General features: G+C 40.2%; 1 protein-coding gene across 3 annotated transcripts in view; it reads right to left on the bottom strand.

The window, feature by feature from the left end:
- Positions 1-463: 463 nt before the first annotated feature.
- The window catches only part of fgd4a (FYVE, RhoGEF and PH domain containing 4a), a 42,585-nt gene continuing 17,775 nt past the window's right edge, over positions 464-25,273 (bottom strand). For 2 of the 3 annotated variants that reach the window (XM_079568271.1, XM_079568272.1), the window contains exons 2-18: positions 22,182-22,262; positions 13,460-13,612; positions 12,179-12,380; positions 9,116-9,488; positions 7,260-7,349; positions 7,024-7,169; positions 6,791-6,947; positions 5,338-5,476; positions 5,199-5,257; positions 4,974-5,120; positions 3,437-3,609; positions 3,060-3,090; positions 2,902-2,982; positions 2,099-2,224; positions 1,840-1,980; positions 1,579-1,722; positions 464-875 (exon numbers count right to left, since the gene is read on the bottom strand). In XM_079568271.1, the coding sequence (XP_079424397.1) occupies positions 609-875; positions 1,579-1,722; positions 1,840-1,980; positions 2,099-2,224; positions 2,902-2,982; positions 3,060-3,090; positions 3,437-3,609; positions 4,974-5,120; positions 5,199-5,257; positions 5,338-5,476; positions 6,791-6,947; positions 7,024-7,169; positions 7,260-7,349; positions 9,116-9,488; positions 12,179-12,380; positions 13,460-13,612; positions 22,182-22,262 (2,510 nt within the window). In that variant the 3' untranslated portion in view covers positions 464-608. Of the gene's footprint in view, positions 876-1,578; positions 1,723-1,839; positions 1,981-2,098; positions 2,225-2,901; positions 2,983-3,059; positions 3,091-3,436; positions 3,610-4,973; positions 5,121-5,198; positions 5,258-5,337; positions 5,477-6,790; positions 6,948-7,023; positions 7,170-7,259; positions 7,350-9,115; positions 9,489-12,178; positions 12,381-13,459; positions 13,613-18,187; positions 18,305-22,181; positions 22,263-25,273 lie in introns of those variants that run through there. The other variant, XM_079568273.1, reaches the window with a different exon arrangement.

The following is a 25,273-nucleotide window of genomic DNA, read 5'->3' as shown; positions in this document are numbered from 1 at the left end:
GTCACGTCACGACTTTCGCTTCCGGGTACTAGCAGACCGGCAGAGATGCGAGAAAAAAACATAAAAAAACTTTTAAAAAAACAATCAATATTTCTGAAACACAAACAGAGAGTTACTGAACCCACTTATCTCTCAGACTAAAAAATGCCGCACCTACTGCTAAAAAAGCAATAGTTACTAAAGTCACTACTTCCGGGGTTAGCCGCTGCTAGCTAGCTGCGCCGTTAGCATTTATCTCCGCTAACCCGGATGTACCGATTTTGGTAAATATTACTTTTATAGCAGTAGGTGCGGCATTTTTGGCTAATGAGTCTGAGAAATAAGTATGTTCAGTAACTCTCCATTGAGTTTCAGAAATATTGATTGTGGTATTAAAGACTTTTTTGTCGTTTCTCGCTCATCTCGGGACCCGGAAGTAGAGCTGTGACATCACCACTTAACAGATTAGAACAACCGCAAGTTTCTAGTGTTGATTGTACCAGATGCGTCCGTTAAAATCCAGCAGCAAAGTCTCAACAAACAACGATATCCCATTGGGTCCAGTTAGTGGCACAGACCAAAAGCAGCTTATCCATATTTAAAAGTTTATAGTCAATTGCGTTTGGCTCCTATGTGCTATCCGTGGCCACTTCCTGTGCTGTGTAATTGTTGTCCGTAATACTGCTGCCGTTCTGCGGAGGGCACTCTGACATCTCTCCTTTCACTGCCACCCGAATAACGCTGAGCCAACGCTGCTTAATGTCTTCGGTGTCGGCAGCAAAGTTGTGCACAGATTTAGACTGCGATAGGCGGAAATTATACTGCAAGTCCGAGGGTCGAGGGCTCTCCTCCACGGTGTAACCCAGCAGCGGGATCGTGCACAGGGCCTTCACATCCTGCACAAATGGGTAAATAAAAGCATTAAAGAGATATTTCAGGATTTTTGACATTTCCTAGTTATCCAGAGTGTTTTTTTTTTAATTCATGCAGTCCTGATATTGGAAGTTTGAGTTTTTGGCGCTAGGCTAGTGCTAGGCTAGTGCATGTCTATGGTAACTAGTAGCACAGTGCACATGAGGCAAATCCCTTTGTTTACACCAGACTACCAATATATATGTCTGTGTTGATTGAATTATTATTATTATTTTTTTTAAATATAACCATTTTGCATTTAAAATAACATATTTGAGCAGCATCAGCTTCCTGGTTGTAAGCTACACAGGCGGAGTGATCTGCTAGGTTGCCGGATCTACAGTAGTTTGTTTACCTGCGGCCGACATTGCTACACATGGAATTCACAAGAGGAAAAAACAAAAGGAGCTTTCTACGAATCAGATATGGCAACGCTTGGCGGACTACCCGATGATTTTGAAGAGGTTTTTAATGCAGGCTACTAATTACCATAGACATGCGCTAGCCTAGCACCACTAAACACTTCAAATATAAGGACTGCATGAATGAAGAAAAAGAAAAAAAAATCTCCAGAAATCAACAACACTCTGGAAAACTAGGCCATGAGACCCTATGGCAAACATCCTGAAAAATCCCTTTAATATAAAATGTACTTTTCTTTTTATATTACACATAACATATATTTACCTGTGGAGCTCCATAGAGGTAGAGCACTAGATATTCCTTCTCAGGGATGACGCACCACAGCCTCTGCCATGGTTTATTGGGCTTTTCACAGTATTGAAGGAAACCACTCATGATGCTGTTGCCTGAAAACTGACCTGCTTCAATCTACAGAGGAAAAGGAAATGTTTGTATCATCATAGTAGTTTCGGCACATTTTACTGTGTTGTCTGTCTTTGAAAATTTTATTTCCTATATATATTCTATATCCTCATAGGTTCTTACCTCCAGAATTCCCTTCCTCTTGTTTTCCTCGGACACCGTTTCACCTTTAAGGGTTCGATAGCAGTCATTGCACACCTTGTTCATCTTGTTGCCGTCGTATTCCAGCTGCACTTTATTGTCAGAGCATTTCCAGCACACCACCTTTAACAGAAACATTTGCTTTGTCATTTTGTGCAAACTGAGAATTTGGGTCTCACTTTGACACCTCTATTGTAAATGTATGTAATATTGAGAAAGCAGAAACGTCTCCATGACTTACAAATCCACAAGCTCTGCAGTGGTGTCTGCGGCGGGTTATGGCGTTAAAAGGCTCTTTGCATTTCATGCACATGGTCACTTCATTGTCCCGGATCCAGCGAGGGGCGCGTTTCCCCAGTTCGTCTTTCTGCTCAACAATGTGGGTACAATTAACATACTGACTAAAACTTTTTGCACTAAGAGGTCACACAATATTTTTGAATATAAATGATAAATGACAAAATATCTTACTATATTAGACAATATATTGTTCACTTGATAGTTCATTACTATCAAATAAGGCATAATATGAGAAACAATTGTAATGTTTTGTGAAAATATTTAAAATTTGAACCCATTTTTTATTGCTTATTTATCAAACTGTGTCAAAACAAGACAAAATTCTATATCAGACCAAAAAAAGGCTATAATGGAACTAAAATGAGAAAATCTTGACTAAAACCAATCACTAGCGCACTTTAAATTTGTCAGCTGTTGGCAAAAGACGTGTAAATCTGTCAAATGGAAGAACTCGATTTTGCGTAAATATGAATATGGTCATCACCTAATATTGCAATAACCATAATTTAGCAGTAACTTCATATGGTGCAGACCTACTGTCAATAATGTTTGATACTAGGAGAACACACATCATTTGCGCCAAAGTTATATGACCTATAATTATTCAATAGTGCTTGATCTCAGAAAAATGTCAGGCTTGTCAAGTGAAGCTTTGCACAGGCTGCAGAGCACATGTCGGAGCTGGTGTTATTGCAGTATTGCAGTAGTAAGCACTCATCCAACATATATATATATTGAACTTACCAATACTTCCTCCCCGTCTTTTGAAGCATTCTTAAATGTGTCATTCTTTTGCTGAAATATCTCTATGGTCTGCCGCAGAGCCTGTAAAGATAGGCATATAAGTATGTATACATGTTCTCCAAGAGTATAGGCACTACATTAAAAAAAAGTGAATGTACCTTAATCCAACTGGCCTTGTCCTGCTCTGAGCTGCAAGGGAGAAGAAAAAAAGTGTTAATATTCTTCTCATAATTACTACAAGGTTCGGGTTTTTGTTATTTAAAGAGATTCATTACGAAAGCTGGGTGTGTACATTTGGTTGGTGTTCCGTATTAAGCCTAAATTACACTGTACAACTAACAATTAGTTGGTGAAAACAGTAATTATACACTTGACTGCGGAAAAGCTTTGTTTTGCAATCAAAATAAAGTAAGCTTGTAAAAAGTGTTTGGACTAAGGGCAGAGTATGTTATTTCCATACATGCAGTCATCATTCATAATATTGTGGAGAGCACATTTCAGTTTTGGATTATCATGGCGTGTGTCATCAGCATACCTGGCCTGTAGGTCCAGAGCCCTCTCTTTGCCCGACACCTGGAAAGTATGTGGATGTTCGTCGTTGACGGTTTCTTGGACCTGCATACCATCGAGGCCGATCCGTGTCCGCACTGTGTATTTGGGCCCTCCCAGGCTGAATTTTGGCACGCAGTACAGCAGCATGTTGTTGAACTACAAAACAAAAGAACATTTTTTTGTTTGTTTTGCTAAAATTCTCAACCACCTCATAAAATGTTTGGCTTTCAGTTACTATTTAAGTCTGTCATTTAAAAGCTGCATAATTCTGGTTTCAACAAAGACTAAATCAAATGTTTATGTTTTAAAGACTATTTATTTACTGACCATTACTAACACCAGACATCTCAAAATGTACACTTTACCAAAGAAAAAGAAAATCTAAGAACATTTGGATTTGTTTGATCTGTCTGCTTCACTGCTCAGCCTTATGGGAAGTCATCTGATATCGGAGCTACTGGGTGAGGCAGTATCAGTAACGATTACAGAACTGAAAAAATCGTTGCATCTCTTGTCAAGCTAGTCAAAAGCAGAAATAAAACTGTGCTGAAAGACTGAAACCAAAACGTGGCCTAACCAGGAAAACCTTTATCCATTGTTCAACTGTTCTAGGTAGGCTACATTGTTAACACATTGAGAGCCAAAAACTGAAATAAACGACAACCAAAAACTTCTGGACATTTCATATATATTATTGCGCTTTTCTTTTCCTTTTTAGTCCGAGGGGGTGTGATGTTGCGCAGCAAATAAAGCAGAGCGGCTTCCCATGGAAAGATCGAAACAGTTGGACCGATTTTAACCATTTAAAAACTCATTAAAATCTGAGTTTTTAAATGGTTAAAATTGGTCCAAGGAAAGTTAAAGTCTTCAATCTTAGAACCAGGCTAAATGCACATGTGATAATTAGGTAAAGCGATCAATCAGCGGCAACACACGGTGTTTCAAAACGTGTCAACAATGTTGTTGTTGAAAATTGACTTGAAACGGATATATTTGCCCCTTCCCATAGCGTTAGTGCCTGTCGAAAGAGGTAAGAGGAGGAGAGAGGAGTTAATCAGAAAGGAGAGAGTTTCATAAAACTAAACTGTTTTCACCTATGGAGAGACACCATGTGCCATAGCATGTGTCCATAGCGATAACATAGAATATGCTGTGGTGCTACAAATATCATGAAAAATGGTCTGGATTGTTGGCACTCTACAGCTAAATTCCAAAAACAGCGTGGCACTCAATGTGTTAAACTTAAACTGATTTCAAAACATCAATGGGAAGTAGTGGAATCTGCACCACAGTTTGAGAATCCCTGTATAACATCCTGGCTGCAAACTCCACATGCAGTAGTGAAAATGTTGCAAATGGGAGCCATTCATAGAACCTAATAAGCAGAAAGCTTGACTTAATTTCATCATCTCATCATATGTGTAATAATTGCAAGCCATCATGACCCCCGCTTGTGTTTTAACCGCTGAATCCTGCTGTGTCCCCGCCTCTGTATATTTCCCTGCAGTCTTCTTACTCACCAGGAAGAGGTAGCGCTCCATGGTTGACGTGCTTCTGGGCGAGAGCTTCAGGATGTGGCCCTCTTTGATAAACTCGTTTGATGGATTCACAATGTCCTCCTCCTCGCCCAGCATCTCGTAAATCTCCATCAGCTTCTTCAGATTTTCCTACACGACCAATTAATGGCTTAGATTACAACGTTATTATGAGTGAGAAAAGACAGCCATAAATGGAAGTGCACTTACAGACTTCCGGATGGCGCTGTTGGAATGAGTAGCTGCTGTGGCGATGATTTCGAGCGATTCTGAAAACACGGCGACACGTTAGCATTGTTAGGGGGGGGGGATATAAATAAAAACATTGTCTGAAAAGTTGTTCTTATACTTTCTGCGTCTCGCCGGTCAGGGTCGTCTGGTGGCAGCTTCTTTAAGTAATCCTTGAGCAGCATCTCGTATCGAGGGATTCTCTGCACAGGCTCCAGCATGTGGTGCTGAAGGGTGAGGTTTCCACACGCGTCCTGACTCTGTACACATGCAATTCCCCAAGTGTAAATACCGCATCAAAACGTTTCTGTTTAAACATCTTAACCCCCACCTGAACTGAGCACATTTTCTCCAGTTCGGCTTGGCCTAAATGTAAAAGCTTCTTGAACAAAGTGGCAAAAAATAGCGACAAAAACACAATTATAAAGTAATGGAAAAAGCAAAAAAAAGGAAAAACAAAACAAAAAAGTTACAAAAAACGTGACGAAAACATGACAAAAAAGCAAGAGGAAAAAGCAATGAAGAAAGCAACATAAAACACGACAAAAGAACGGCGAAAAACGAGACAGAAAAGAGACGAAAACACGACAAAATGCTTCAAGAATGTGACATAAACGCGGCAACAACGCAACAAAAAAGTCACCATCAGTTTTGTTGGTCTTAGCTTTCAAATGAGGCGTTGCACTAGCCTATAGGCTGTAAGCTCCAGTCAAGAAGCTTTTAGATTTGGGTAAAGCCGAACTGGAGAAAATGCTCTCGGTTAAAGGAAGCAAGAGGTTAAAATGGGAGCATTTGCAGCAACACTCATTGATGTACAAAGCAATACAATCCAAAGACTCAATCGCCCGTCAAGATTTGAAACTAAAAGTATAATAGATGTTAGTGTGTACAGATGTTAGTGTGTCAGAAAGCTGAACACAGGAAATGTACGACGCATATGAATAACCTTTTACTTCACTAAAAGAAGTTCACATATTAACCTCTTAACGCCCACCTGAACCAAGCGTATTTTCTCCAGTTTGGCATTACCCAAATCTAAAAGCAAGTTGCAAAAGAACGACAAAAACGTGCAGGAAAAGCAGAGATAACATGACTAAAGAGTGAAAAGAAAAAAGTGCTAAAAATATGACAAAAAAAACGCTTAAGGTGTCTTTCAAATGAGGCGTTACACTACGAGCTCCAGTTGAAAAGCTTTTTTGATTTGGGTAAAGCTAAACAGGAGAAAATGCGCCCAGTTAAAGCGGGGGTTAAGAGGTTAAAGTTAATCAAGGTCTTTGTGGTCATATTTTAATGTTTAAGTGCCAAATGTAACAGATCCGCGAAAAAGTATGTCATTAGCTGAACTGGGTTGTCTGAGTGACTGATTTAAGTCTGACTAGATGAGTGAGAAGAAGCCTCTGTGAAGAGAAGCTAAACGCCCTCGACTCAAACACAGCAAAACGTGATTTAACTGGACTAATAGGTGTAGATGAACACTTTTTAACCTACACCCTCCAGCCCCCACAGAATCGAGTATTCACCCAGACAATGGTATAAATGATTTTCAGTCATGCACACGTCATCCTTGTCTGTACCTGTATTTCTATAATGATAGCTTTGAAGTTAGGAGAGCGGTCGCTCCACTGTTTGAGCACCTCCATGGCCTTTTCAAAATTCTTCACATATTCGGCGTACATTTTGAGGAAGGGTGTGAGCTTTTGCAGGATGTCCCCGATTCGAGGAGTGGAGGCCCTGGTGAAGGGAACACAATGCATTATCACCATGATTCATCGCATTCAGACGATCGGACATAAAGCTAATAACACACCATTCTCCCATTCTTTTCTCTAAATCTGGAAGCAGGAACTGGCTGTGGAAGGCGTGAATAGAGGTGATGTTGGAAAAGATGTTTTTGACCACGTCGACAGGAAACGTCCCTTTGTTTGCCTCCTCCATGAGTTTGGCACAGAACACCTGGGTCAGACACAAGAACCAGTCACTCACTGTAAAGTTCAAGTGATAAACTCAATTAAAATATATTGATGATTTAAATATAGTTCGGACCTGGTCCAGCAGGTTTAACCGCGCCACGTACGCCTTCTCCGTTTGAAGGAGCTCACTGGCAATGTTAAACAACTTCTGCTCATTGGTCTCCTGAAGAAGAAGCAAAACATTTTAGTTCATGTATTAGTCTGTATTGCATCAGAGTAGAAGAAAACTCGAAGGGTACGTGCAACTGGGATATGCTAGCAAAGGATTGAAGCGTTATTTATTTAGTCACCAAGTAAAAGCCAAAACTAATTTCTATTACTGACATAAGAACAGGAGAGATCTAAATAAAGAGTGAGATTATCTGTACCGGGCTCACAGTTTGCACACTTTGGGTCAGTGCATAGACTTATTCAGGAGGCTTTACTGCTGGATCATTGTTTGTGCAATACGATTCCACACCAGGACAAAAGTATCGCATTGAGTGTTGCATTTTTGCCGCTGGACCCAAAGTATAGATTACCTTTTAACAAATTAGTCGATAGTAAATTGCAAAGCAAACATTCCGCAGTATTCTCATCACTAATTAATAACTAACCAAATTCAACTTTCTGCTCTGATTGATTTAGCCGTCAGACCAAAGCACACAGAATGCCGTATGTGTAACGTCTTTCGTTCGCACTATGGCGTGAATTCCTGAGCGTGTAGCACTTGTTGTGCATGTGCAATTAATAGCAGCCTGATGAAGTGTGATCGCGGCAGACTCTCGGAACAGGAAATGAAAACAGGGAAGAACAAGACCAAAGTGAACAATAACACTGCTCACCAAACTTTAAAGACAATACATACGTAACATGTGATAACTCAAAACGAAATCCTGCTTCAAATGACGGCGAGTGGTTTTTGAACACACAGATGCTCTCATGTAATACTGTGCTGTTAGTATTACAACACAAAGTACCCGATGTGTCAATATCACCATGTTGTTACATACACTGTGTTGGTAAAGGCAGAATGACGATATGATCAAAATCCCCAGTATGGTAAATATGTTAAACAAGAATAAAGATTTAATATATTAACACCATACTTTGTAAATCCCATCCCCAGTGGGTCTTATTATGTCAAACCAATTCACCATTTAAGTGGTTCATGCTTCAGTTTTCTCTCAAATCTTTATTCTTCTGGACATGTTTAACACGTGCACTGTGAATTATTATTTTAATCCGTAAATCACAAATCTAAATGCAATAGCAAAACCTGAACACAAATGCTATGATTCTTTGTTTGGTATTAACTACAGTGCCTGAATGCAAGAGACAGATTCATTACTTCAAGCAACAGCATCGTACAAATCAACATTATACATCACTCAAGATTTCCACTTTCCACTATAATTAATAAATACAATACACCAACTACACTGATGATGACTTGTTGTCAGTGCTGGATGGATATTTACTTGGTGGTATTTATATTGTTGACACAGACAGACACGGGGGAGGGTCCCTGAACTCAGCTGCTCCCGTCTGTGACATGTGTTCAGGCCTTTAGAAGAAAATACCTCCTTTGGGACAAATGACAGACACACTTGTACTCATGTAACTCAATACTACGGACACGCGATGCGCCCACAGCTGAGGAGAAAGGAGTCCACAAAGAGTTCAATATCTGCTTCTGGAGGAGTGTGAAACTAAAGGCCGTAAGTGACATTTTGGAGCGAAGGAGAAGAAGAAAATCATATGTACAAGCACGTACAGAGCATATCTTATTGTATTGATAATATAGTGCTTGGAAGTTACAATCTAAGCATTTTAGACAAATCTTTTTTGCATAATCCTATAGTCACAGGCCAATATACAGATAGTACGATAGTATCAGATGGCACATTAACCAAGGGCACATTTAGCATGAGAATGATGCGTACATACCTTAGGCTGTGTGCTGACTTCTTCAATCCTAGAATTACTTTTGTCCTCATTGTCAGTCGTTTCAGTCCTTTTTAAGAGCGAGGGCGGGTGCTGCTCCGCGCGCTCCTTGCTGCCCATCTCCCCATTCACCATCCCCTTATTACTCTCAGTCCTCAAAGCCTCATAACCAACGTCCGTTCTGCCGTCTGCATTCGCTTTATCCATGTGAGCTACGACCCCATTGGCTGCCGGTTTGGGGGCATCCTGTGGCTTCCTCTCCCCCTCCGAGTGCTTGGGCTTGTCGCCGTCCACGCTGGTCTGTTTTGGGAGTCCGCGGTGGTGAGCGGGGCTGCCGTTGGCCGACTTAAGGTGCTTGGTCTTGCTGTCTGCGATGCTGCGTACGAATAGGGGAAGTCCGTTAGAAAAAAAATGAAAGCTTGTAAAATAAGAAGGAAGCAGTTGCTGTACAGTTCTGGTCACACAGACAGATGCGCTTGTAAGCAGAGCACGTTGGCATGCGAGTGTGAGAGTTAAAAATAAAACTTGCTGCTGCGATGATGGGAACCAATGAGGAGGTGGAAAGGTGGAAGAGTGGTCCCTTGAGAGAGATACTGCCCTAGTTTTACATGGCAAAGATGTGTTACAATGTTGAGTGCGATGGATGGAGTGATTGACAGTATGGAAAACTAGTTCAAAGATATCAGTGGGCAGAAAGAAAATACACTAGACTGACACCTTTTCATATAAGGGTTTGGTATTGGGCTTGGGACATATATTTAAAGTGGATGCTTTCAAACTTTTCACATCAATCTTACCACTGGGCCTAGAACAAGATCAAATCGGGACTAAAACAGGTCCAAGAAGGACACAGTTATGCCTAAACTGAGTGTAACCCTTGTTTAAAGCAGTACTAAGTAACTCATGCCCCTAGAGGCCATAAGCGCCACTGCAGGTGTCGTAGCATGTTGCGTTTTTTTACTCATTAATTGTCCATGAGAGTAAATACTACACTGAAAGAAAAGGTAAAGGGAGAGAGGGATATTGTACATCCAATTACACAACGGAGATATTTTTTTTTTGCTCAAACTTGGCTGTAAATACTGTTTAAGTGGCGTAGCTCGCAGTTAGCTTTGCCTGTTAGCCTATTAGCTTCTTCTTCATGATTCTATTAGTGTGTATTTGGGCCTCCGACCCATAGGCAGCAAAGTTGCAATTGTGGTTTTCTGACCAGAGACACCAGGGGGAGATGAAATCATCCCATTAACACTTGTATTACCCAGAGAGACTATGAAAAGGATTTATTAAGGCAAACAAGTTACTTAGCTCTTCTTTAAATGCAATCAAATAATAAATTAAAGCATCTCTAATGAAAATGAATGAAATCTAACATTACAGACGACCCAGAGTACCAGCTGAAGACCAGCTCGACAACCATTGATGTAGTGCTTAATTCATCAAGTATTCAAACTGCTTCCCAGATAAGAGCACGGTATAAAAGTACATCCAAATACAAGCAAAACTATATGTAAATGAACAAAAATGATTAGTTCAAGCAAGAGATGAGTGCAGTATGGGTTTGAACATTGTCAGACTGTTGTTAATATCTACAAAACTAAATAAAAGCTGAAGTAAATGGAAAACAATCACAACAACAGCAACTACAGATGACTGAACTGGACATTCTGCAATTTCCCACTTGTGAACAGGCAATAGACATTCCACTTTACAAGATACCATTAAATAAGCACACAAAAGGTAAATGTTATTAAGTTCTATCAACTTTGAATGAGACTTGTTATAATCCGAGTACCTCTTATCTCTTCAATGGAGCCTTTAGCTTCTTAGCAGCATCTCTAACTTCTTCAGTCCTTCAAATCACACTTAGACCTGCTCTGTCGCGGTCCAGTCGCAACAGGAAGTGCGTGTAAATAGAGGAACAACAAGAGGCTGGTGAAACCCTGAAGATGAGTCAGTTCAGGCAGCGACGCCATTATTCTTACCTCTCTGACACAAAAACAAACAAGGTGCTACAGGTGCCTCGCGCGCGCGTGTGTGTGTGTGTGTGCCGAGTGTGGGTGCGAGTGTGTGGGTGTCTTCTTGCATAGAAAAAACCTGAGAGCATGACCACAATGACGACTTCCCTTTTAAGACAGCCCAGCGCCATGTGAGACAGATTAGTATTAGTAGGCTAATGCTGTTTTCAGACACCACAAAGGCTTTCTCTTCTGTCTACTACAACCTAATCCTGACAGCAGTGCAGGCCTCAATCAAGGCTGTATGTGCACATCTGAACTACAGCAATGAGCACCTAAAAAGGAGATTGAAAAAAACAACAACTCAGCCCTTGCTGTAGGTTAAGTGTTAAAAAATAATATTACTCTAAATAAACCAAAACAAAAGTGAATACATATAAAATGAGCTATTACTAGTGGGGGTACGAATATTCTCCCAAAACTAAATGTACCATCCATTATGCAGTTTTTGTGAATCAATCCATTATGATTCCTATTTCACTGTCAAAGTGAGTTCTATCACACCTGCTGTTTATGTTACTATTTTAATGTTTAAGCAAGGAAGGAAGGATGTACATCCCATAAACAGACTTGCTGTTTACTCATTAAAAATAACTATTATAAATATTTCCGTGAGCATTTCCTGCAATTATATTTAGCAACAACAATCTGCATACATGACATTGTATCCGCAACGTAACCGTATTCGTCATTGCCTTTTCTTGAGCTGTGATATAAAAAAGTTACATTACAGCATATATTATGCAACAACAGATCTAGCAGTCATTTTTTTCTGACAAAGCAAAAGTAAAACAAATTGACAATGCACTTCCCTAAATTTTAAAAAGTCAGAAGTATCAGACTAGGTTCCCTATTACACTTTTCCACTCTCACATGAAACCATACCCGGAAGTAAGGGACAATTAAAGTGCAAGTTCGAGCTCATATTTAGTTGCATATTTCAGTGCAAGTGTTTGCAAAAGGTAATGTAAGCAAAAAAAAGTAAGCAAATGAAATATAATATGCTATTAAACCTTACACAACATCATAAGATTTCAAAAGCCAGGCTCACCTGCCGTCCTCGAAGCGGCTGATGAGATCGGACACCTTGGAGGCCTTGTCTTTGACGCGGTCCTTGGTCACAGCCCCTTTCCCTTCTCCTCTGTCCTCCATGTTGGATTTTTGTGTTTGAACGCCGGTTATTTTCGGGATCTGGCTGAGTGGACTGGGCGGGGCGGTCACCGGGCTCTGCAGGTGAGGGGGCTTAGGAGGCACTAAGGAGGAAAAGAAAAGAAAAAAGTACTACATTACACATTTTAAATTGAGTAAGTTGTGTATTCAGAAATTGCTCTATGGCTCTTCTCCTTTCTGTGTCAGTAAGTGTGGTTGTTTGTTGTTGCTGAAGGGGGCAGTGTCGACAAAGTGTATTTGTGAAAATCAGCTCCACGACATAGTTTCTTTTAATGTGCCTGTTTTTCCCATAAAGCATTAAGACAGACACGAAGAGTGGTTCTGAGAAAAGAGAAAAGCAAAAAGAAGCTATCTAAATAATACTGGTGGAAAGACTACTTGAGTGTCCAGATACTTCAAAACAACATAACATATATATTTTTTTTTAATCAAATTATTATTTATAAAGTAAGGCACAGCAACATTTTCCTAAATATGAATAAAGATTTGGTTCATTGTCACTTCACTTCACTTCACTTCACTTTATTTCATGTCATCGATGGGGCAATTAGTTTTGCGGCACAAGGATACATAAAAACAGACAAGAAAAATAAAGATGCATTCATTCACCAGTCATATGTCACATGAATCTATTGCCAGATTTAGAGAAACCAACTGTTTTTCTCAAGTACTACTGTTACTTCAAAATAAAATTTGTGAAAATTACAGTGAATGCGAAGTTATATATTATTATTATTATATATTATATTATGCATGTTCTTGAGTCAACGTGTCCAAGTAAAATCCACCTCTCAGAAAACAAAGTCGATACTAATACTCATAAAGTTCCTATGGGGGAGAGCAAAAGTTGACTTTGCTTTTGCTTTCTTTTCCCTACAGTGGTACATTGTACTTGGTTCAAACTTATTACATTAGGAGAAGTACAAAGGTCATGACAAGTGCAAAAGCCCGTTTATGTAAGAAGCTGATTCCTGTTTTGGTCAGCGTTGCCATGGTTACTGAATCTTGTGCAGAGGTGATCCTGACACACAGTCTGCTGAGGGGACAGAAGAAGGACACGCTATTCAATACTTTCTCCCTGACTTCACCGTGATTCACCGCGTCTGTAGCAGTGACAGTTTGTTTACTTCACCTCGCCGCCATGCTCGACACGGCATTGTACCTTTGGGTTTGGAGTCGAGACGTGGCCGGCTGCCCGATCCTCTTCCATTGGAGCCTGTCCGGTTCTTTTTATTGCCCCCAGTGCCAGCTCGACTGAGACACTCGTGAACACTGGGCACGCTGTTGTTCTCAAGGGACGGGCTGCTGCCTAAAGCTGGGCGGACAGAAAGGATAATGTTAAGTTAGTATATGTGGAAATTTATATGAGTTACCTTTCATTCAAGATCGGAAAAATACAATGATATCTATAAAGGTTTTACGGGTGATTAGTTCGGTGCTGAGAGGCAAGAGACAGCAAATATGCCAATCTCCCAACCAAACAGGACTGCACATTAATATTAGGTGACGGGTATCACAACTTAAAAATCAGGGCTGGACAATATGAAATGAATACATGTAGCTGATGAACTTACACAGTCTTTTATACAAACTTCAGCTCATACAAAAACAGATGCTTCCCTCCAGTATCATTTGACACACAAAAATGTTCCTTCATCTCCTCCAAACTCTAAAAATAGGTGCTATTTCTGCCGCAGACATGGCTGTAAACCTGACGATTTAAAACCGCATGAAGATTATTAAGATTGACCAAAAAAGAGATCTCAATTTCCTATTTCCTACTAAAAACTGACAAATGTTCCCAATTTAGCCCCATTTGACCTTGTTTTGTTCCTGATTTAGGTCTGTTTAGACACAATTTGCTAAAAAAAGAACACTAATTGGCTAATGTGTTGACATTGTGCATCGCAATATTAACAACAGCAACCAACTATCCCCTTTTTTGTAGCCTGGACCGTCTTTATCAAACCAATCATGTATTACACATAGACGACTCTGATGTCATATGAAACCCCAGAGAAGCAACACACAGTGATTAGCAGAGACACAGACAGCGCAGGTTTTTTTTTTTTTAAATTCCCGTTTCATCCATCTGGCTTTTTTTTTTTCTTTTTCTTTTTTTTGCCCAGACAGTTCATGTCTCAGCTGCAATCCAAATGTGTGAGACAGTTCAGTCGATTATCCGCAATATCCGGCTAATGATCTGATGAGATGAGGCTTTATCCACTGGACAGAGATAGAACAGCGCAGTGCAGGAGGCAGGTTAGATGAATGCATATGCTTCCAGTCGTATGTTTACAGTAGCCCACACACACTGCTCTCTGACCCTACATGCTAACAGCAGCAGCCTTGTAAGGATAATGCCCAAATAAGGATGCATGTATGCTGGTCGTCACGTTAAGGCTGGTATGACTGGTATGACTTTCCAAACTGCATAGAGCTGATGTGAGAGTAGCAGGAATGCATTGATATTCACCCAATCTACAACTGTCAAAGTAAATCCTTTAATCTCATCTGGTTGAACTAAGATGAACGTCAATGAAGCTCTATCAATCAGATTTAACTTTTCAATAAGAAAATTCCAACTATCAAATCAGCTTTCTTCTTCCAATATCAATTCACCGAACACCAGAACACCAAAATAAACTGTGTGTAATAAGATGATTTGCTAACATACAGTTAATGCTATAAATGTTATTGCTCATAGCCAAGTGCTGCTCACTTACATAGACGCACAGCACAAAAACATCACAATATTGTTTCCAGCGCTCACTGAAGCCTAGAACAACATGGCCATAACATGCAGTGTGCGTGTCCTGTGCCCATCCATTATGTTTAAATCTTTTTTTCTGACTGGGTTCCAAATTGCTCGCTTGGGGTATAACTTTTCTCCCCGAAAGTGATCTTTATCTTACCAAACTCTGGACGAGGAACAGAAAAATACCGCAGAATCATACGATTACGGTGCTATTTTTACTGCAGCTGCCGTAATTAAAGGCAACATTGTGTGACTGTCTGAGTGGAAGTGCTCCCACGCTGCGTTGGGTGCGTACACTTGCTAAACATGGAATCCCAAATTACCAATCAATTAAATGTGCAGCCTCAGGAATTTTCCAAGATTATGTGCTTGGGTACGCTTCAGGGCCACATTAAGAGAGTGCACCGTGGTATCCACAGTGTAAAGGAGGCTGTATGTGGCCTATAGTGTTGCCTGAAGCACTGTATTTCGTAAACGGAGGGGTCACAGCTCTGCCTTTCTACTCACAGTTGTTATTAACAGTGAAACTCTAGGACCAGATACAGTCGGCTATGTGCACACACTGTCTGGTTTTCACACAGCAGACAGTTAATGCTCAACATTGACAAAACAAACAGTGAGCAATGCTGCTGTTCACCTTGGACATAATCAGTGTTGGTACAGTCCCAGGTCCATTACAAAAAAATGGTGATACAAGTGCGCTAAGTACAAATATTGCATTTTTGTACACTTTCTATGGTGCTAATAGACAACTTTATTATGTTTCCATTATAACTTTCAAGGTTACCCGAGACCCTTTAAAACATCCACATTTGTGCATGAGGCTAAGGGTTTGTGCACTGGAATCAAATCAGTTGTAAGTCCTAAAGGCATTGTTGTTACAGAAAGCTGAACTCCACTTCCTGTCTCCAGAACGGTTTCTGGCATGTGCTCATTAAAGTGCTTTGGAAAAGTGACAGACTGCAACTTATTGAGTCAATTAGCAGGAGCCAGCCGCCACCACTGCACTGCAGCAGCGCTTTGGTCTCACTGTGCTCCATGTGGCAGGCTGTAGGCACATATGAGGCCATTTAAACAAGAAAACAAATTTAGAAACAGCCAAGTGTATTTGACTGGAAAACATGTTAAACTCTGAATTAAAAGTGTGATGCAGTAATAAAGCAGGAAATACACGGTCAAAACGAGCCTTGCTTCATTGTCATTAAACCATGTGTTACCGCAGCAACCAACGCAGTTTCCTTAAAAATATTATAATTTATTTGCCTCTCGAGCTTCGAACTTTAAACTATTTAAATCTATCAACCGTAGCTTTCCACCACTGAGTATGGAGTGAATGTACAACTGTCTCATGTAAAGCGCTTTGTGACTATATGTCTGTGAAAGGCGCTATATAAATAAATAAAAAATAAAGATCTTCTTCTATTCTAGATTTATCTGTCTGTTGTGTGTGTGTGTGGCAGCGCAATAAGAGGAAATGTCTCAATGTACTTAATAACAAGCCAAATTTAAGCCACAAAATTGTGGTTGTGTTTTTGGCGGAAAGTCGACAATAGGTAACAAATTTAACTTGTCAACATGCCAGTTCAAGACAAAACTGTTGGAGGGATACCATAGTGCCATACAAATAACTATTTGTAAAGATGTAAGAAACAAGAAACACAAAGAGGCAAACCATTGATTTGTTTTGAAATGAAATGAATGATTTATAATGGCATAGATTTTAAGAACACCATAAAGATAGCCTGAATTAACTAAAATAAATGTCTAAAGTCCTTGTTAAAGGTCTAAACATCTGCAAAAGCCAAATTGGGCCTAAATATGTTCAATGCGAGCTTTAATTTAACTGTGATATACCAAATCAGATTAGAACCATATGCCATTTGATTTTAAGTACTTGGCACTATCTAATTAGCAAACCACCATCTTTTGGAGCCACAAATCTAGTAAAACCAAAACAATACTAACATAGTAGCACTATTGCTTCATATGGCATAAACCACGCTGCACACCTGCAGAGGCACAGGTGTGACAAGCTCTTAATCCCCTTCAGTCCAACACAATTAGACCAGCTCTAATTCTCCAGAGAGCTGTGACCTCATGTCTAAAGTCTACCCCTCAGCCCCACCTGCCCCACGGCTGTGCTACCTGACCCTTAGCACCGCCCCCACCTGTTTCCCGCGTGTCTGACTAATATGTGTGAGCATACTGATTTTGCAAGCTCTCCGGGTGAGAAAACAACCGAAGGACACACCTGTGTTATAAGCAATGAGCCTCCCCGCCCTGTTTGTGCTATGAGGCACTCTTTGTTTTCCTCATGCTCTCAAAATGTGACTTTGCCTGGTCAATGAGGGTTTACTTGTAGAGAGATCAAACAAGTGTAAAAGTCAAATTTGCAGATGAGCATTAAGCACTTTCTCTAAATAGTAAAGATATGGTATAATAATAGTAATAAACAGTTCTAGAAATGCCATAATCATTGAGCCACCTCAATCGAACATGTAATAATCCAATACAGTGACTCTCAACTGCTGTAGCTTCAAGACCCACCTTCAACTTGTCATGACAAGCCACAACCCGAATAAAAATATCATTTTCTACTTGTAATAAAAGCCTTTTGCTGTTGGACTCTGCTGCTGTATGCAATTTCATTATGAAGTATTTCCTCACACAGCAGTTTATTCAAGCTTTGACCATAAGGCTGGCTATCAAAACAATGTGTAATTGTTTTTGCAAAGGAGACCCACCAAAAATGGTCCTGCAACCCACTGTGAGGTCCTTTGTTTGAGAACCACTAATCTAAAACAATGAAATTATAACAAAATGAATCTTTTAGCACATGGAATCCACCCCTTTTGATCTTTTACTGACCCCTTGAGGCTGGATTTCAAAGTCTCGTGCCTTGAATGTGCATCTATTTTTCTATTTCCTGGAGCCACAAGCGGTTCCTTTACTGGCATTTTAGAACCAGTTACTACTAACAAAGGTAAGCCATATCTAGCAATGACTGTTAAAATGTAATCCTAACTATTTAGCATGCATACTGTATACACTAACAAAACACAGCGTCCTTAACAGAGTATAAAACACTCTCATTCCTTTCTGTCTTGTGTTCAATTAAAGTGGCCTACTCACCATGCGCTTTTACAGTATCAAGGTGACAGGCAAAGCTTCCCTAGACAGCGGGCACGTTTGGCTGTGAGTCCCACTACAGCGATTGAGTTAGATCCCACGCGTTCATCCCAGACGTGCAGCAGCATGAAGTGACTGTGTTGAGCCAAAGCACTGAGGGACAGGGACAGGACAGGCCCCGCCCCCTTCTGCTGCCTTACACTACCCTCTATTTAAGTGGCTTTCATAAAAATTCCCAGATACGCTCACCCACAATATACCCACAAGTGTACAGCTCCGAAACCAATCCGACATATGTAATTTTGTAGCCGTGAGCTGACAATCCGCTGCTTTACTATGCCCAAGTGTTTTTGTTACTGATTATAGCATCATTCAAGTCTTTTCTCGCTCTTGTTTTTAAAGATAAGGGCAGTATCTACAACACATTTTCCATGGAACCCTATTTTTTATTCTTTGTTCTAAGCTCAGATGCAACAGTTACCAACACACATCTGAACAATAGCAGAGTCATAAACTTGGCTACATGAAGTTAATATTTGACAGAACAGCAAATAGAAAGTATCTTTATATCCTTTGAGAGATGAAGCAACAGCCACAAAACACCCGTTCTTCTGCTTTTTCAAAACAATTCTTACGCAATAGGCCGTGTCTTTATTGCCAATATTCTGAGCAATATACAGTCTTAAACTGTCTTAACAAAACAAGTAAATAATATAGAACAATTAAACATTATAAAGTTAAATGCTAAATACCTCCTAAAAAAAACAAAATCTCAACACGTACCTTTTGCAGAAGTTTGCACAGGGAACTGCTGCTCGTCCATGCTTTGTTCTCAATGCACATCTCAGTGTTATGAATTATATATTAACAATCACATGGTTTGACAGGAAGTCGCTTTCATATTTAGCCATGCAGTAATCTCTCAGTTGGCTATATTTACACCTCTGGTTACTTCTCACTTTATTTGCAATGCATGAGAGAGTTGCAAGCACTCTTGTGGCATGTCGGACAGAAGACACCTCAGACACCTCGAGGCGAGCGTCAGCAAACAGGCCTGTTGGTATGACAGGTACTGAGGGCAAACCAGCCGGACCAGTCAAATTCCATTCAGCACATACCTGCAGATTTAGCACAGAGGAGTTTGCCTTAGTCCCAATTACAGTGGCTTGTTTGAATTTGCTATGGGTTACGGGCACCGTTTTAGTGAGTAAATCTCAGTATTGAGCGCAGGCCTACTGCTTTTGAATGTTTTGGAAACTGTCTGTCTTCAAAGGGCAGAGCATCATTTTATCTTCCATTCCCATATTGACATTACACTATTTCTCAGTTTTCTAGGGGGGTAATGGATCTGGGAAATACAGCACCGTGTGAAAATGATACCTCTCGCTCGCGAACCACCCTTTCACAATTTGCACCCAGTGAATCATGGCATTGTTTTCTTGGTGCCATCAGGGAAGAAAAAAAAAAAATCCATCAATGGAATAACCTGGTAATTCAGCATTCGGGGAGTCAGCTGATCTCGATCTTTGGACACAAAATGTTGCTGTTGTTTTGCTCTGGCTCCACTCCAAAGCATTCTTTTCATTACAGTTTTACAAATCAAGCACCTTCGAAGAGAAAGCTAGCTTTGTAAGTAGGACAACATCACAGAGATGGTCATTGCATTCAGACATTCTGAACGAGAGACACAGCTTGGAGGCATGCAACAAAAAACACCAAAACAATGGGCAAAGAGACAAACATGTTCAATCAGGAGAGCGAATCCCTTTTTTATCACCCTTCACTTTTTCCAGTTTGGGGTTAAGGAACTGCAAAGTCAAAGGGCTATGAGAGCAGAACATGTTACTATGCACATTCATTCACTTGGCCATTTAGGGTCTCCAATTAAATGCACTAACAATGACATAGTTAGTGCAGGCAGGCTCTACAGTACAATCCACTTAAGGGAAGCAAAAGCCAGTGATAAAAACACAATACGATGAGGAATTACTACATCAAATGTAACATTTTCATGGGATTCCAACAACAAAGCTCTGTCTCTAATTTTCCCCAGACACCGCATACCCAAGACATAAGACAATCGTTTTCTCTTTGAAGTCTCACATCAATAGCACATGCATCTATCTGTATGCCGTGATACTGTCACTCTGGCACATGTGCTGCAAAAAGCTAGTGACAGTGTGGCGAACGGTTACAACCAGGCTCAGGATTAGCACTTTCTCTTCAACAACACAGACTTTCATCAGATTAACCCCTTGTAATCCCAAACCAGCAATGGATTAGGACGCATCAACTGCTAACTACTGGAGACAGTTATTTACACAGAACATTATATTTCACAAACAACAAAACTTGGGGGGGCCTGAGATGTGTAAAATGTGTGTATTTCAATCTTCTAGCACAAGAATCAAGATTACAACTCGAATCTTATCACCATGATTCAAAATAATCAGGCTTTTAGTTGACAGTCGAGTCGAGAAGGAAAAGACAAAATGGCAAGACAGAAAGGTTTATGAAATGAGTGCGGACAGATTCAAAAGAAGTGGGATTTATTTTTGGAACAGACGAGAGTCATATAGTGGAGAGGAAAATGAGGAAAAGTGAGAAACAGAAGCGAGAGCGCAAACTGGAGGGGGCCAGTCATTCATCACTGTGACACACACAAAGGTACGATAAAAATAGAGCCGCGGCAGCTTCTTCAGAGTCTGCAAAGTGTAAGGTGCACACATCGGACTGCCCTGTACATCCTGACCTTGAAATGCGTTAACTGAATCTTGTAATCACTTTAATTGATCTTAAGATATGTCTTTACTGGAATGTGTCTTATTTTACACATTATTCAAGCTTTTGTTAATACTTTTGAACCCCTTAGAATTGGCGTTTTACATTTTATAGCCTACAACTGTATAACTGGCACATAAAACAGGTAATTCAGCCCTAATTTCTGAGCAAACAATTCACTTGGCTTCATCCTCCTCTGGCAAAGTGGGAGGTGAAGAAAATAGTTAAAACAATGGGAACACGCTATGAGCAGCAAAGGCTTTGTAGAAGGCAAATGCGAATTTTAATTGTAAGAACCAGTCCGATGATGTTGTCTGATATTTAGAACATAAAAGGGCAGCTGCTCAAGACTTCCGCAGGTGGGTGTTTGTGGGAGGAAGGGATTTGGTTTCTTAAGACTAAGACTGACTGAAAATGCAGGGCTCAATTAAACAAAATGAATAGAAAAAAGCCAGTTGTGAGCACTTAAAATGCCCCAAGGCTCCGCTTCACATCTAGGCCTACGATTTTTATAATAATAATTAGGGATGCACTGATCAGTTCCAATATCTGATTATGGAAAAAATACAATATCAAGTATCAGCGACAAATATCTGATACTGAACTGATTCTAGTTTTGTCTCTCAACGCCTTAAAAACACAACTTTCACCACTTAAATCTAAATGAATATGGGCAATATGCTGTATATCACTGTAAAGCTAAGAACCTGAAGAACTCAATCGTTTTAACCTCCACAAATGTAGTTTTGATCGCTGCGCAAAATTCTACGGTTAGCATTAGCATGCTCAAGCGTGCATGCTAATGCTAATGAAAACTAATCAAGGTTGGGTCAGAAACTATGATAGAAATACCTAAAGAAGTCTAATAAAATAAAATAACCACCACTGAGGCCAAGTGTTTGTCATTTAGAAGAGAAATAACTGATAACTTATGTGAGCTGTTTATATTAATGTAACCCAAGGATATTTCATATCTTTGGGTAGAAAAGTCATCCTTGTTAAATGTTTATCCAAGAGTTTATCAATAGATATAATTGATAATTGATCTGTAACATGATAAAACATGACTTATATCTTGCAATGGAGAAGAGTCAATACACATATGTCATATGACATATGTATTACAATGGATTCAGAACACACTTTTAAACAGGGCTGAGAAAAAAGCATGTACATGGACTGGAATGATTCCAGTGTGTATCAGGCGCTGCCTCACCTCTGGAGTGTTCGATTTTCACCGCCACACATGCCTCCTCAGCGCTCTTATTCTGGAAACAGCCTGGGTCGCCTTTTTTATCTGCAAATGCAACACAAGGAAACATTCAGTTATTTTGAAGTCAGCAAGCACACTATTAAAAGTACATCCTTATTATATCTAAGTTGGCTGCAAAAGAAAGTGTTATAAAATCCACCGCCTTTGTGAATAAATGTGAAGGCACTTCCTGGGAGCCACATTTGACACAAAGAGGCGAACGAGTGTATTTCTTTTAAGTTTATTTTAGAATGAAGAAGAATGGGGCACCCTTTGGAAAGAGGATCCTTAATTAGTGCGTCTGCGATATGTAGGGCATCATCTGCAGGGAGAGCTCTCGGCAAACACATTTATTATGCACATAAAAGATTAAAGACAAAATAGATTCACTGGAGTAAAAAAAAGATGCAGGCGATATACCAGAGGAAACAGAAATATCAGAGTGTGGGTTGAAAGCATTATTAAATAGAGTCAGTGTTGCCCAGCATCAATAATTTGCTGGTTGTAAATACCGGACTGTAAGAGACTTAAGACTCTGTGATGCTGGCCCGACCTGTCATGAGCAGCAGGCAACAGAAGTGCGGGATACATCTCCCGGTCTTGAGCTAGGTTTGAGCAGGTCTTCCTAGCTGGTGGATCTGCCTATTGAGCATGTTTTAGGTTGATTGGGTAAAAGCATCCAGAGGAAACCCTTCCAGAGTCAGACAGAGAAAACATGCAAATTCAAGGATGTCCCAGGAAAGACAATTTACCTGACAAAGCTACTGCCACTATTTTTATGCTTACTTAAATATTTATAGAGAATCCGTGTGGTCTCCCATTGCTAGATAGTTTTATATCCCAGTGGGTTATGGGAGGCATCGTGTAAATGTCTGTGGTATTTAAGAGGCATGCAGCGTACAATGTCCTGGCTCAGGGATTAGACGAGGGCTTTCTCCTCCCACCATCTGGAGCCCTCCTGACAGACCTGCCGCTGTTCAACCGCCACGCACACTTTTAAACATAGGCCGGACCCCAGTCCGCCTTACGAGTTCACGGCAGAGGGCCTAACACGTGTAAGCAGCTTACTGCACTCTTTATGCACTTCTCACACACTTTGATATAAAGACACCCCGCAGAGTCAAATATGGCCCCTGATCATGTGACCAGATTTTTTGACAGCTGTTGAATAATAAGTAGGTCTGCTCATTCGACTTTCTTCCTCTTTTGGTTAAATTTCCTGTTTTTCATTTGGTATATCAGTAATATACAATCCCCATGTATTACAGTAGCAAGAGCACACACAAGTGCGCTAAATAAAAATTAACTGTCAAATATATCATCTTACCCACCTTATACACAGACGCAGACATTTGTAGCTGCCCATTTGAAGCCCATAAGCTCCTCCCACCTAGTCAACTGTTATAGAGAATTTATAACAATACATCTTAAATATTTCTACAATTTCAGCAACAGTTGCATGGACAATATGTTATGGGTATCCAGGCATAACAAGATGCCAAGTGAAATGTGTCCACACAAATAACCAAGCGCTGCTTCTCCAATTCAACTTGAAGCATTCATCACAGCTCGGACAATATGAGTGCTATAAACATGTCCACTATCTCCAGCGACAATCTGCCCGCTGTTGGCAGCAGCTTTGTCTCTGTTTACACTCACTGCCAAACACACAGGCGCTACAGTGAAATATGACCTTTTTCTAAAGTACGAGGTTTACACAGGTCGGCAAGAGAGCGGTTACTGTTGGCTCTTACATTAAGGTTCCTGTACTGTGCTGTTGGCTGCACGCTCACAAGGGCAACATGGCCTAAAATCTATATCACGATGTCAAAAAGAAATGTCACAATAACTAAATATTTTACTATATAATTGACAATAAACAAATTACTTCAAAATTCCAGCTTTACGCCTATTAGGAAGATTAATTCAGTGATATTTTATTTCTTTTTTTTAACGGCATTCTAATTTCCTCGCATATATGATCTACTCAGGCAGTTTACATCCTTCATTTAATTTTACTTTTTAAGCACCTGTCCCTGTGTTCTACAGTCAGTGTTTATGCTGCTCTGATGAAGCTGAGCAAAACATGAATTATATAGTGTCCACAACAATATAAAAAATTATATCGCAATAACAACATGCGAAATGTGACTCAGTTGGTTGTTTTCTTGAATATTGTAATACTCCCTTTTTCTATTACAAAGATTATCTTTCAGGTACAAGATACTGGAAGCACTGTATTAGGAATTAAATGATAAAGACAGTACAAAGAGTACTGGGTATGTTACACACATGCTATGTAAATGCAGACATACCAGTTCAACATTATAGGTCCTCTTCTGAACACACAACCAGAGCAAAGAAAGTACAATTAATTACAGTATAACGTACCATCTGACTTTGATTTTAGCTAAACCGCTGATGACAATAACTTCCAATAACTAGCATGTGTACTTCTGTCTGCCTCTGAACTTACGCTTTATTTGAACTTGAGCAGTCTGTCCCTAACCTTGAGCAAACACACAATCTTCCTTGTTCAACTATACCTGGCGACACCTGCCTCCAGGTCGGCTGGGCATTCCCCCTCCTCTCCACAGCACCGTGTTTGTCCATGTCCAAAAACGTACATTTAATTAGTCTTTATGTAAATCCAATAGTGAGACAAAGAAGTTTCCTCGACTGATTGGCAAGCTCATGTCTGATCTTTGGTATTTACGCATCAAACACTCACAGCACTTGAGCTTGTTTCGACAAACCGGTTCCCTAGAAACCTGCAGTCGCCAGGTAATAATGCGTGTACACAGAGAGACCGAAAGCGAGGCTGAGGGAGGAGGGTGCCCGTCCAGATCCACGGTCAATTTCACTATTTACATGATAATAATGTCCTATACTTGAGGACAGTTTTTGCTATAACCACATATGAGGGTTGATCCATCATTTTCCACATAATCTTTAACATTCACTGTAGGAAAACAACTGTCATTAATTTCAGGGCAGATATTTTTTGCGTTCAGTGGCAGCTTTCTTGAAAATGCCCCAGGGATAGGCATCTTTTG

This window comes from Gobius niger (assembly GCF_951799975.1).
Source record: "Gobius niger genome assembly, chromosome: 12".
Classification (NCBI taxonomy): domain Eukaryota; kingdom Metazoa; phylum Chordata; class Actinopteri; order Gobiiformes; family Gobiidae; genus Gobius; species Gobius niger.
The sequence above is the reverse complement of the archived record's forward strand: the minus strand, read 5'-3'. Positions and strand labels throughout refer to the sequence as shown.